Source organism: Folsomia candida, unplaced genomic scaffold (assembly GCF_002217175.1).
Source record: "Folsomia candida strain VU population unplaced genomic scaffold, ASM221717v1 Fcan01_Sc037, whole genome shotgun sequence".
In the NCBI taxonomy this organism is placed as follows: domain Eukaryota; kingdom Metazoa; phylum Arthropoda; class Collembola; order Entomobryomorpha; family Isotomidae; genus Folsomia; species Folsomia candida.
Window position 1 is genome coordinate 221,199 of NW_019091229.1, and position 13,636 is coordinate 234,834.

The 13,636-nt window shown below is 35.8% G+C and overlaps 1 protein-coding gene across 1 annotated transcript; it reads left to right on the forward strand.

Moving 5' to 3' along the window:
* The first annotated feature begins 1,685 nt into the window (after window positions 1-1,685).
* On the forward strand, window positions 1,686-3,034 carry LOC118439497. Its single transcript, XM_035860866.1, has 5 exons — window positions 1,686-1,874; window positions 2,027-2,251; window positions 2,320-2,391; window positions 2,459-2,564; window positions 2,669-3,034. Exons 1-5 carry the CDS (start codon window positions 1,796-1,798, stop codon window positions 2,781-2,783), a joined length of 597 nt encoding a protein of 198 aa, XP_035716759.1. The 5' UTR covers window positions 1,686-1,795; the 3' UTR covers window positions 2,784-3,034.
* Window positions 3,035-13,636: the final 10,602 nt, after the last annotated feature.

Sequence of the window (13,636 nt, forward strand, 5' to 3'; positions counted from 1 at the left end):
GGACATGAGAGTATCGGTATTCACCGGTATTACCGAATATCGGTATTAACGATCGCAATACCGGTAGTCGGCGGTAGTTAAGTTAAAGATCTGATATATTGATACCATCTTTCAGTCAAGCAAATTCCACGATGCAAATCAAAAATTCGAATTTTTGACAGATACAAATTATTGGTAATTTATCGCTCACACCTACCGTATATTCAACTTTATTTTTGAATAGTCTAAAAAACGTATAGACAATTATTTTTAAAGTTTCAAATAATTCTCAAAAAATACGTGAGAAATTGACACCTTGATAACCTATAATATTAAATAAGATGTTTCTTCAGGCAGATTGCCGTGTACAATAATTTCTGAACTCTAACAATCCGTCTAAACCGTTGTGAGTGTACGAAATTCGTAAAGGACCCTATCTGCATAAATCATACGAAAAAATACAAAATTTTAATTAGATTAGCCGAATCACTATTTTCAAGAGGATATCAACCCCAGAAATGCTTCACGGGTACGGTAATTTTATAAATCAACATCGTCAAATAAAAACAACTTTACTCAAGCAGCAATTTTTCAATTCATGGAAAATATCTCAGTAATGCTACATATGCACGAAATGTATTTTCAGGTCATGTTAGAATTTTAGAGTTTTGGAAATTTTCTCTCATGTACTTGTTTATGTATGTATGTGGAAAACTTGATGAATTTGTAAAAGTTGCGACATTAGGAGCCTAGGGAACATAGCGAGCACGTCGGATAATTCATAGTTATAAATTTGAACCAGAACTAAGAGTTTATCTTTGAGAAATACAGCTTGGAATTGGGAAGTGAAAATTGTGGAGTGAGAATTCGTAGAAACTGAGAATTGTAGAGTGAGAATTGTCGAATGAAAATTGTGGGGTGAGAATTGGTGGATGAAAATTGACACCGAATCAAAACTTTATAGACACTTTATACGTCCCCTTTTTAAATATGTGGTTGACCAATTCATTAACGGGTATAAATTGCGTATGTATGTATACATATATGTATGTATGTAGGTCTTTGAAGTATGTATTTAGTGATCTACATAAAGGTGTAATAAAAGGTTGGTATTGGTTTAAAATATTTTGTTTTCTAATGTTAGGGACAGTTTTGAAAAACTAGGAATTTCAAGCAAACCATTTACATACATATGTGCTAAAAATAATTTTCTACTTAATATAATAATTATGTAAACAGTGACGCATTGAACATTTTTGTGGTTAGTTGATTGTAGATGATTGTTTAATACAATGTCAGACCAGCTTAAATTATTTTATGTACCTGTTGTCACATTATTTGAATGCATTTAAACTAAATGTGTTTATGCATAGTATCTAGATATAGATATCTCTGTATTTAAAATTTTGTAAAATTTTTACATATAAATTTTTACATGATTACATATGTAAAGGCCGTGGTTTCCAACCAACCTGTTATCATATCCACTTCTTAATTCTCGTTCTACGAAAAAGGCGATTTTAGGGAACAAATAAGGGTCATTGTGGGTGAATACGTGTAAAAATACTATTTGAAGGATTAAAAAGGTTAGATTATGGACAAAATAATACCGTGTTCGTTCTATTAATAGTACTACCTTGTAGCTTGATATAAATCCTATCAATACAGTGCACATAATTTTCTTACCTGAGAAAATCGCTTGCAATTGCAGTCCATAAGTGCCCGTGTGGAAGTGACAACCTGTCTTAAAATTGTACGCATTAAATTTTCTAAAACAGCCACACATTTCAACTTCATACTTGGCCTGAGCTTAAAAATGCATAGTGAATCTCATCAAATCCAATCCGATTCAGTATCTGTAGAGCCTGAACCAGATTCTGTGGCCAACAGATGCCGTAAGTAATATTTACCAATTAACAAAAATTAGAGCAGCCGCTTTTTTGAAATATAGAATTGTTTATGTGATTATTATTTCATTTGTCCAGCTAATACTACATGTGTATGTACAAAACTAATATATAATGATAAATTTCTTTGCCCTATGTAGACGAGGCCGTCGCACATTTTCGTCATGATATCTCCCTTCTGGAGATGGAAGTCAAGAAACTCGATGACCAAAAGGCTAAAATGCAGATAGAAATGAGAGGTTTGGACGAGAGGAAAGATGAGATGAAAAAAGAGCTAAAAAATTTGGATAACAAGAAAGAACAACTCAAAAAACGAGTTCAAGAAAAGCAGGAGTTACGGGACAAACTGCAAAAATTATCTGAAGGTATGTATCAATTTATCGTATTTTTTAATTTGAATTTCGGTTTCTTCTAATTAACAGCTTATTTTCAGATTATGGCATGGATATAGATGTCGGAACGCCAGAGCTCTTGGAGTCAAACCCTCAGCCAAGTGGATCACGTGGTAAGTTTCAAACAGATTCAATTATTAATAAACTTACGCTCATTTTGATTTTATTTCCCATATTTAGGCAACCAAGCCCCCGCTATTAGTCCGACAGGGTGCCACACTATCCAAGCCCTTGGGACCGGGAGTCTAGCTGTCCAAGCTCTGGGGACAGGCAATATCATACAGACGTAAGTAACAAATCTTCTATAATTTTAATTTAGCTGCGCAAAACTTTCGTACCTTTTAGGATAAATAATTTCTGTCTGATCACTTTCATTCTTTCAAATGCTAGCACATCTGCCGATTCTTCACCTCTTGAACTGCTTGCCAGTGTTCCCGTAGCTGGAGGAGATCTTGCTTCATTTATAAGCAAACACCATGAACCGCCAGGAAAAAGGAAGAAATAATCACTGGTTGTAAATTAAAAATTACACTTTCTAGCACTATCATCTCTCTTCTAATTATAAGATTAATTCAGTGTCCAGATACTTCGTTTTTTTCAATATGTGAAAATTGCTAGCTTACATATGTACATACATATTTAATTTGATAAGTTCCCCCTTCCGCTATTGCAATAAATATTCGTTTAATAAGTTCCCAAATAATATTTGTTCCCGTTTTTTTAGTATAGTTCATCATCATTACTACAATTTCCGAAAATAATCCAAGGCAATATCAAGTGCATTTGAACATAATGAATTATTTTGCAAGCGAAAAATGAAATAAATTTCTTGGCATTTAAAAAATCGTTTAAATGTTATTTTCAGCACCTAACCTATTCTTTTATTTTTTTGAATTTTTATTATTGTTCTTTCCATGAAATCATTTTAGTACATAAATTTATATAAAAAAAAGCTAAACGACGAGCACCATCGCCTAAAATGGACATACATATGTAGTGAGATTTACGCACGTGAGGCAATAAGCACAAAACATTACACACGTCCTAAAGATCTTCTCTTTTTCCAGATAATCTAAAAAATTATGGAGCTCCTCCCATCGACCGACCAAAAATCCGCCTCCCTGGTCAACACCACGTGGGAAGGGGAAGCTCTCAAACATTTCATCGCTCGAGATCCTATCCATATCCAGCTAAACTCCAATGTCACCGATTCCACTGACCTCGTCACCCTGACCAACTTATCCCCCACAAACCTGAAAATTGTCAACTGGAAGTCCGACAATTTGGAGAATGTACTCCCAAAAATAGACTTACTTGCCTCCTTCAATTTAAACACCGTGACAAAATTAAGCCTTGAAGTCCCCCTCGATTCAAGCTTACGCCACATGGCGTCTCGTTTGGTCAAAATTGTCCAACCACTCAAAACCTTACGATTGTTAGAATTGCACCCACACTTCTGCTCTTGGCACGGAATGAATCCCTCTTTTCCCCCCTGGGAAGACATATTCCCCGAGAATTTCTCCTACCCGGGAAACCTTACAACTTTAGCGGTTAATATGACCCGAGTCTACCCCGATTCGGGCAGGAAATGGAACCAGGTTATCGCCCTGGCCACTCGAATTTTAACCGTTTTCTGCCACGTGCGTCATCTCCGCATGACCAACCTGCCTGGCGGGCTGATTCAAGCAAATAATATCAATTTACCCCAACTCGAATCAATCTCCTTGCAAAGAACCCTTGCCACAGTTCCGTTACGATATGAATGCATTATCTCACTTTTCAAATTCAATTTGCCGCTGCAAAATAGTTTTCCACACGTGGCCCGGCTCGAATTCAGTGTTCTTTTGCACCATCACGTCGAAACTGTCGTCCTCTTGCCTCTCCTCGCCCCACAGCTGGAGCACGTTTGCATCTCCGGCGTGCCAAATGTCGCCCCAAAATGCCCCACGGAGGGAATTTATCATTGCCGTGCCGATTCTTCATAAATTGAAGGTTTTTTGGAAATTCTGAGGGAACAATTAGTTGGAAAATCCCGAAGAGCAGTGCGGTTTCGACCGCATCTTTACCTAAACTTTGAAATAGGGAGGGACAACGTCAAGTTTTCGAATGGAAATCAGTTTCCCGTTCTTGAAAGGTTAATTGTACGCGTGGTGAATGAAATTATGCCAAAGTGGAAGGAGAAATACTGGAAAAAGCCAGATGTAAATTTGCATTTTGAGGCGACCATGCTTTTTCTGTACGAAAACTTTTTGGCCGAGGGTCTCGAACCGTGTGAGACGTAGAGAAGTTTGAGTATCTCGTTTCCCCAAGCTGGGGAGTATGCAAATGAGGCGACGGTGTGATTGTGGCGATGAAGTAGACGTTTGTAAATGTTAGGGGTGGAGGGAAGATTTTCCTGATTTTTATGACAGAATTTCCACCATTTTTCCAAATCTGAATTATGACGTGGTCTAAAAAGGGAGGATGAATGAGAGGTTGGCGAAGATTGAGAAGATTAAGGAATTGGCCACCCATGCAGGGATTTTTAATGATGAAACATGTTTTTGTAAAGATTTTGGTGCGAAATTGGGTTTTTAGAAAGGAAATTTAAGCAAAAGTTGAGTTATGCAAGTCTGATTGATTTCATATTTGATTTTAATTCTTGAAACTATTACCAATAAATAATAAATATTTGAATAATTAGTTAGATAAAATATTTATTACTTAGGGACAATAATACAGTAAAATAAAGCAATTTTGATTTGATGCCGGACATATTTGTGTATGCATGTGGATCACAAAACATCATTTTCCATTCCTTCATGAGCTTGAATTTGCATTTTCTCGCTAACGCCAAAAATATTTTCGAGAAAAGTTCAAACTCTCGCATACGGATTCCAGAATAACTTCGCTTAACCTTTGTATTATGAAAAATCCTGAAATATGTAGGTGTGTGTTTATGTATTTATTTAGGAAACTAGCCTAAAAGCCCGTCTTAAAGACGGCCCACAACTAAAGTTTTAGAACCCACCAAAACCATTATGTGAAGGCATTACATAACCGGTGTGATGCACTAATCCATACCGAAATTATAACACGAAAGAAAAAAATCATCTAAATATGCTTAAGCTTCGAAAAGCCTGGCCCATTAAGCTTTCCACGACATTCCTGCGTTATGAATGGTTGCCGGCTTTGTAAGGAATTTATATTAACGTTGCTAAGGATTTATTTTAACGTTGCTAAGATAATTTTTTAACGTTCCTAAGAAAGTTTTTTAACGTTGCTAAAGAATTTTTTAACGTTCCTAAGAAAATTTTTTAACGTTACGAAGGAATTTTTTTAACGTTACGAAGGAAATTTTTTAACGTTACGTCATAACCGAAATCATAACAGAAATCATAACCGAAATCATAACCGAAACGATAACCGAAATCATAACTGAAATGATAACCAAAATTATAACCGAAATCATAACCGAAATCATAACCGAAATCATAACCGAAATCATAACCGAAATCATAACCTAAATCATAACCGTAATCATAACCGAAATCATAACCGAAATCATAACCTAAATCATAACCGTAATCATAACCGAAATCATAACCGAAATCATAACCGTAACCATAACCGAAATCATAACCGAAATCAGAAATCTTATCTGTGCTGTGATTGGTGGAGCCAGGAAGCCGGCAACCAATCAGAATGCAGGAATGTCACGGAAAATTTCACGGGACGGACTTTTCGAAATTATAATATAGATTCTTTAAATAATGAACTGTTTTGTCACATATATACATTGTTATTCTTTCCGCCTCGAGGCAGTGTAGTTAAATCATATTTGCTTTTAGAACTACTAATCAGGTTAAATTTTTAGATCTTAATCTGATTAAAAGTAATCTGCCAAAGTAAATACGCATCAGATTCATCCATAGTTAAATTCTCCTGTTGAGTTGCATATACATACATAATTTCTCGAAGGTCTGTAATTTTATGGGAACTGCAAAGGGTTGAAAAGCTTTGGGCTCCGAAAGGGTTTAGGCTATATTTAAACAGATAAAATGCATTTTTCCCTTGACCATTAAAATACCTCGCTAAGCTAAAAATGTGAATATGGGGAAAATTAGAATACCAACAATGGGTAACCTTACATGTTTTAAGTAATTTTCGTGTTTATACATAAGTTCATATGAAACTGATAAGGTTGCCTACAAGTTGCTTAGTTAGGATTAACCCTTTGGTGTACATATTTAGGAAATGTTTAATAGCGCAAGCATGTGCATGTCTAGGCAGTCCACGGGATGATCATAAATTATGTATCGCAAAACTTACGCCTTGCTAGACTCCCCTTCCCACGTTTGTCACATAGGCACAATTGACAATAGCATTGGCGCCTTAGACCCTCCTCTCTCATTACATAATTCATGAACATCCCACACACATTTCTAGAAATGTGTGCATATGGTTACAAGTTATGACATGAGCTTACAATGGAATGCACAATTTCAACAATCACATTCCATTGCCAAGTCATTTCTAATACACAATCCAAAGTTAACGCTATTTAATCCTCCATATTTTTAGTGCGTGTGTCAAACTAAATACTATCTACAATACTTTGAAATTGTACTGAAATAAGTAGTAAATAGTTATCTACATACATATGAACATTTACAATAAATTGTTTTAAGCACGGACAAGTTTCAGAGAAGAAAATTTCTATTACAACGTACAGATATTTAAAATACGAAATAATTGTACAAAGTTTTTAAAAATCGATACCCAGTTTGATATAATTATTCTCAATCCTCAATTATGGAGCAGGCTCTCTCAAATCCTTTGGTAAGAAATTTAATAAACCTGTTACACTTACAAAAATTCCTCAAAGTTGAGTAAGAAAAAATATGATACCACAACCAAGAGGTACAATTTATTTATATTAAATTTGTGCAACAACGGGTGGAAAATTTTTTCGAAACATATGTAGAATAAATTTTATTTTTGGTTGTGGCATCTTCTTTTTTTTTAATCAGCCTTCATGAAATTTTACTCATTTTTATTTAGAGTGCACATAAAAAATAAAGCAGAAACGCAAAAAAGTAATCCAATATTTTTTTGTCCCTCCTTTTTTCAGATTCTTCACAAAATTATTGAACGATTTGCACGAACAGGAAGTAACGAATTGAAAAATTTACGCCTTGTCGCCACCAACTGGAACGAGGCCGTCGTCTCGCTCCTCGGTGCAAACTTGGTGCTAAATGTCAATCCCGACGTCGAACCGAGGGGCGCAGGTACCTTCATCTCTTCCTGGTTGTGTCTCAACATGCACCCCAAGTTGATAAAATCGATTCACTACAACCTCCATCCATGCCTTTATCCAGGAAGGTTTCACATTTTTGGATGTTTTGTTTCCCAACTGGGTCACTTAATTGAGCACCTTTCCATCCTCATTTCCGCCGACATGGGTCAAATTTTGCACACTTTTTTCCTCAAGTTTAACCTGCCGAACTTGAAGGAATTGGTCGTCACGATTAATGACAGGAAAACGCTTGGGAAATGGAAGGCGCATATATATGCTTCTCGTGCCACCGTAACAGGTGATACTTCAATTATGTATAAGTGGTCGCTTTAATTTATTCAATGCAGAATTAATCAATCGTTTATTCATTATTCATGAATAATGAGTGAATATTTTTTTTGGAAATTTTTGAATGACTTTTGAATAAATATTTCGTTTTCTGAAGGAACATTCGTATATTACGTAATCAAGGTGGGTGATTTTGAGTGGGTCTGTAATACAGACTCTGTATAACTGATGTTAAGCCAGATATTTGTTAGCATCAATTGAATAAAATGTTGAAGGGGTGGGTGGGTGGTCTAAAAATGGACGCGTTTTTGATGACATAATATATAGACATATCCTACTCATGAAGAATGAATGAAGTTGATTATAACGATGTGTCACAACCATGAATTTCGTTCATTCTTCATTGTTCACATTATGCTTGATACATAGGGTATATAAACAAATTTTCAAATTTGGAATAAATCAAGAAGTTTTTCAAATTTTTAAATTGAATGAATTTTAAATGAAAAAGTATTTCTTGAACAGGTGTGATTCCAACGAAACTAAAACTGGCCAAGATTCTGTACAATGCCGAATTTAAATCCGAATATTATGCCACAACCTCAACCCAGGAACAACAAGTCTTTCTCCAGCAGATTTTAAACGCATAGCCCCAAATTTGCAACAATTAGAAATCAGGGACGACAATTTTCCACTACCTTTACGTCATTTCTATAACCTGAAAAGTTTCAAGTTTGTTTGGATGTTTAGAAAAATAGAAAACATAGATTTAGCCTGTTTCCTGAATTTAACCCAGTTTCTGGAAAACGTGAAATTTTCCCTGGAACGATTAGAGCTGAATGTGGGCGTTGCAAAATTTCCGTCGCATTTTAACTTTGACCGGTTTAAAGATATATTTCACCTCCCTAGAGGCGGGCTACCGAAGTTGAAAAGTTTCGTGAACGGTGCATTAAGAATTTTCAAAAGTACGATCCCAGAAGTTGGAAGGATGGGAAAACTAAAGAAGCTGGATTTATGCGAAATTCCTGACGTCGCTTATCCGCGAGCAAGTATAGTTATTGGGGATATCGTGACGCTAGGACGGTATTGTTGGAGGGACGTAACAGATTTGAGGTTGTGTGGGTTAGAAAGTCCGGATTTGTTGGTCTGCCTAGGTATTTATGCATACACTCTAAATAACTTGGGACAAATTGTGACACACGTAAGGATAAAGGTGCTCTATTGTTAGGTAATGATTAGTTAAGCGCTTTGCAACCAATAAAAATTAAGTCAGAAACTCGTGTTATGAGTAAACGTGACCTCGTTATTTAAAAAGTTAACTATGTATCTTCATGTAAAAAATGTTCTATTCAGAATGTTAAGTAACGACGACGTCACATCTGTTCCTTGCTCCAATTTTTGACGTATTTCTTGGTGAGAAAAGCTCCTTAATCACTGCCGAAAAACAGAGTACTATATGTAAATATGTGGAACCTCCGCGGGGGACGATTTGTCTCCAAGTTACAGATATTTTGCCAATATTCGCAATTTTTTTCCAACTAGAACATGTACATATGTAAAAACACTATTTCAATTTGTATAAAAATTTTAGCGTCCAGGTTCCCATCCTTGAAAAAACTTAGCGTCACGGTGAGCGAGTGTAAGACAACACAAAATAAAAATTTCCTGCTCATTGTTTTCAAGAAGTTGGCAACCCTCCCGTTTCTGACGCACGTTGCAGTCGTGGCCCCCTTTCCGACCGAGTTCCCCCAACTTGTAGACTTTCTCCAATACCTACCACAATTTTCACCAGGTAAAAATTTACATAATTTTTAGTGAAATTATTTAATAATGTGTACTACATACATACATGAATTTACAGACATTACACAAGAAATAAGAGTCTCGCACTACGTATGTATGTAACGAAGACAGAAGCCCATTTGAAGAGAGTAAGTTTTACTCTAAAATCAGAAAAACAATTTGGACCGATTTTTCAGCCTCGTTCCTTCCCTGAGGAGACGAAAGTTGACCAAAGTTTCCGGAGTAGTTATCAATGGTCAGCCAGGTCTCGAGTTTAGCACAGATTGTGAATTTAATTCGAAGCGATTTTGTTTTTCAAATGAGATGTATTTTTTATAAAAATGGTTATTATCGGTGCTAAGAAGTATATTTGAGATGATATCATAAATACTTGTGGTTTAGCTAAAAAAAGTTTAACTAGCTTATGTACTTATGTATGTAGGTATGTTCATTGTGCACATGTCGTAAAATAAATTAAATATACACATTTATCTATTGGTCAAAAAATTCAACATGAGGTCTCCAAAATTGTTTGTATAAATAAAGTCGAGCTACTGCTAACGTTATGATATGACCGTATACATAATTATTTTGCATAACTATGTTCATACATATACCTATTCAAATACCTAATGGGATTAACTTAATATTCTTAAATAAAACGTCAACCATTTGATTACGTTCAAGGTTTGCAAAACAGTTTCGTAAAGGCAAAGGTCATCATACCAGATAATCGATGAAGATTTTTCTATCAGTCGTCATGTACAAATTTTATGTAGATACATATGTGCATAGATATGTATTTACATATCAATCGCTACAACATTAAATTTCAAGTGTCACATACATACGGATATTTGGTAGAGGGTGTTCCGGAAGTAATGCAACTTTGGTCAAATGCACATATAAACTCAACGAATGAATTTTTTAAAGCGAAATTTTGGTCAGAAAGGGACAAAGGTTAAAGCTAATTAAGTTTTGCTTCCAATGGTCCGTACACCCCTTCCGCCAAATTTGGAGACGTTTTTGTTGGGCGCTCACAATTAGTGCTTCGCCACTGTTTTTGGTCACCTTTTTTGAGATTTTTGACCACATGTGTTGAAATAAGTTCAAATTTTTGACTGAAGTTTTTCGATTACAATATTTTTTCTAGGATAGGAACTAAAATTTTTCAATAGGTCTTGTATTTGGCAAATTTGGGAACGTTCACCTCTCCCATGTTAATTGCGTTTGATCCGTTTTAAGGCGGAGCGTGATACTTTGGCTTATATTTAATTTCCAGTTTTGCATAAATGGTTTTCTTGAAGGTGGGAGAGTTGTACTATGTGCAAATAAAAGCATTTTGATAATCTGAGCAGTAAATCGTCTTGTACAGGACGATCAATTTTGATTAATTTTAATTACTTCAGGTCAAGGATTTTTTCTGCCCTCCTGCTTGCTACTTTTATTTTACTCTTGACTATATTTATAAGCTTCTAGAACCTTCTAGGATTTGATGTCCAACTTCTAAGCTTTCAAATAATGTATGGTGTTCGGTGAGAACTTCAAGTACTTCAGCGAATTTCGCTCCGACATAACAAATTTCTATCTACACGAAGTTTATTACTTTCGGGGCTGCCACACGAATGTACCGACCAGATATTTTTTGCGATTAGTCGTTTTTTGCAGCTCATACCTTAGTATAACACAACAAATCGTCACTTTTGGAATTTCTTATTTTTTAAAGTGAACACAGCTCAATTTTTTAGAGCGCGTAACCACTTTTTCGAGGTAGTGGCAGACGATGGTTGCGAGTTGCTTGGTGGTATTTGACCTCATTTTGGAACGGATAGAGATATCGACTTCTGGTTTTCGGATTCTACTAGATAAATGTGTGGACTACAATATTCACCCAATTTCGAATTTGGGGCAAATTGATACCCTTGCATATATGCATTTTACCAAAGTTGCATTACTTCCGGAACACCCTCTAGTAGTTTGTTTCTGATTTGCAAAGTTTTCATTGCCACAAGATTACTTAATGTTAATGCCTGTTATTACCGTGCCAGTAGAGTCATAAGCATATTGAAATACATACTGTGACCAGTAATAATTTAATACCAGTTTTTTAGGAGTTAATTTATGTACATATATTACCGAATTTTAGTCACTTTATCGTCATGAATCGTTTAAGACTTCAATTATCCCACCACGCACAAACCCTGACCGCGTACGATGCTCTCCAACGTTTCGCAATATTTAGCGAGTCCTTATACGCACAATATTTCACGTGGGATAAATCGTCCTGGAAACCGCGGCCAACTTCGAAAAGTAGACTAATCCCGTGGTACGCAATTTCCATTCTCCTCTCTGGCCTGAACTTGGTCTACTTGCTTATCGTGCTACGAGAGATTTTGGCGTACGAGAAAGATCCCGAGATCAATATTCTCTCCGGAATTTTGTTACTGCTCACAATCTGCGTCTATTCCCTGGACATGGTAATTATTGCCATCTTTATTGGAAAAGTGACCGAGATATGTTTCGTACTGGGAAATTTGAGAAATATGAGGCAAATTGTGTTGAAACATGGTAAGCTTTTTAATAAAATGAGACAATTCACGCGATACCTGGTAACATGTAAAATCCGGAAGTTTTATGGAATAATTTCGTAAACTTTTATGAAATATTGAGACGCCGTTAGTCTGAGTAAATCTACACAAATTTGTACGCTAATTCACAGTAGAAATATTTGGAAAGTTTACAGATTTTATGGATTTGGTAAAGTTACCAAAGATTGTGAATTGGCTGAACGTAAATTTACTAGAAATAGATAGCATGGTAATAAATCTCTATTGGGAGTGTACGTATTTAACTTTGGTTATTTTTTTTATTAAGGGCTCAAAATGGAACCCAGGCTAATCGGGATCTTGCTCCACATCATTATTCCATCCCCATTTCCGATCTGCCTCATACTTTGTAGTGTTCCCCTTCTACTTCCAAATATTGACTCGACGTACTTCATATTTCGAAATATGTCATCTTTTCTCGGTCCAATTTTTACCTTAATTTGCAGAATTTCCTGCATATTTTTGGCCACCCTACACGGCAGCCTTCTCATTTATTCGTGCGTTATAAACGGTGCAAATATTGCACTCTTGTTACACTCCTGTTTAAGCGTGATGACGAAGAATCCTACACCCAAACAAAATAGCGCGGTAAATTCAAATTTGGGGAGCCTACCAAAAATAGTTGTTGTTCAAAGAAATCCCTCGTTTCCGGAAAACTTTCGGAATTATAGACAACTTCAAGTAATGCTTACGGTGATTAATCAGGTAGCCTTTGAAGCCCTTCCGGTCGCCATATTTGTCATGTTACTGTGTTGCATTAGCATGGGCTACATCGTGGTGGAGTTGACGGGCACGGTTACTTTTCCGATGACAATCATGGCAATTTTCACTCTCATTTTATTTACGGGACTTATCCATCTTTTGATGCCCTTGTTGGCCGAGGTGACGATTAGGTCGCTAAATTTCGTGGAGTATTGGTACCTTCAGAATATGTCGGGCTTTAGGAGGAAACAGTTGAGGAGTTGTAGAAGACTTTCAATTTGGATCGGGCCCTTCCTCAAGGTCACAAGGGCGATAAGGATCCAGTGCTTTTCCTTGGCACTTTATCACACCGTGTCGTTAGTCATTTTAATTTAGGTACGAGAATTATTGTTAATAGATAAGCTAGATTTTTTTCTAACATGGTTAAAGTTAAAACGAAAAATTTACATGCATATCCATGGTTATGTAATATTACATAACCATGTCTATTTTTTGTGATATATTTATTATTGAATATGTATTATACAAGTAGTTCATATGTACTTATATCCCGTAATCGTCTCAAAACTTTGGTAAATTGATAAGCATATTTGGATTGATATGTTTGTCGAACTGTAATAAGTAAATACAGATATGTATGTAACTCAAAACGCTGAATAAAGGGTTTTATAAATTAACGTATAAAACAAATTCCTTCGAAAT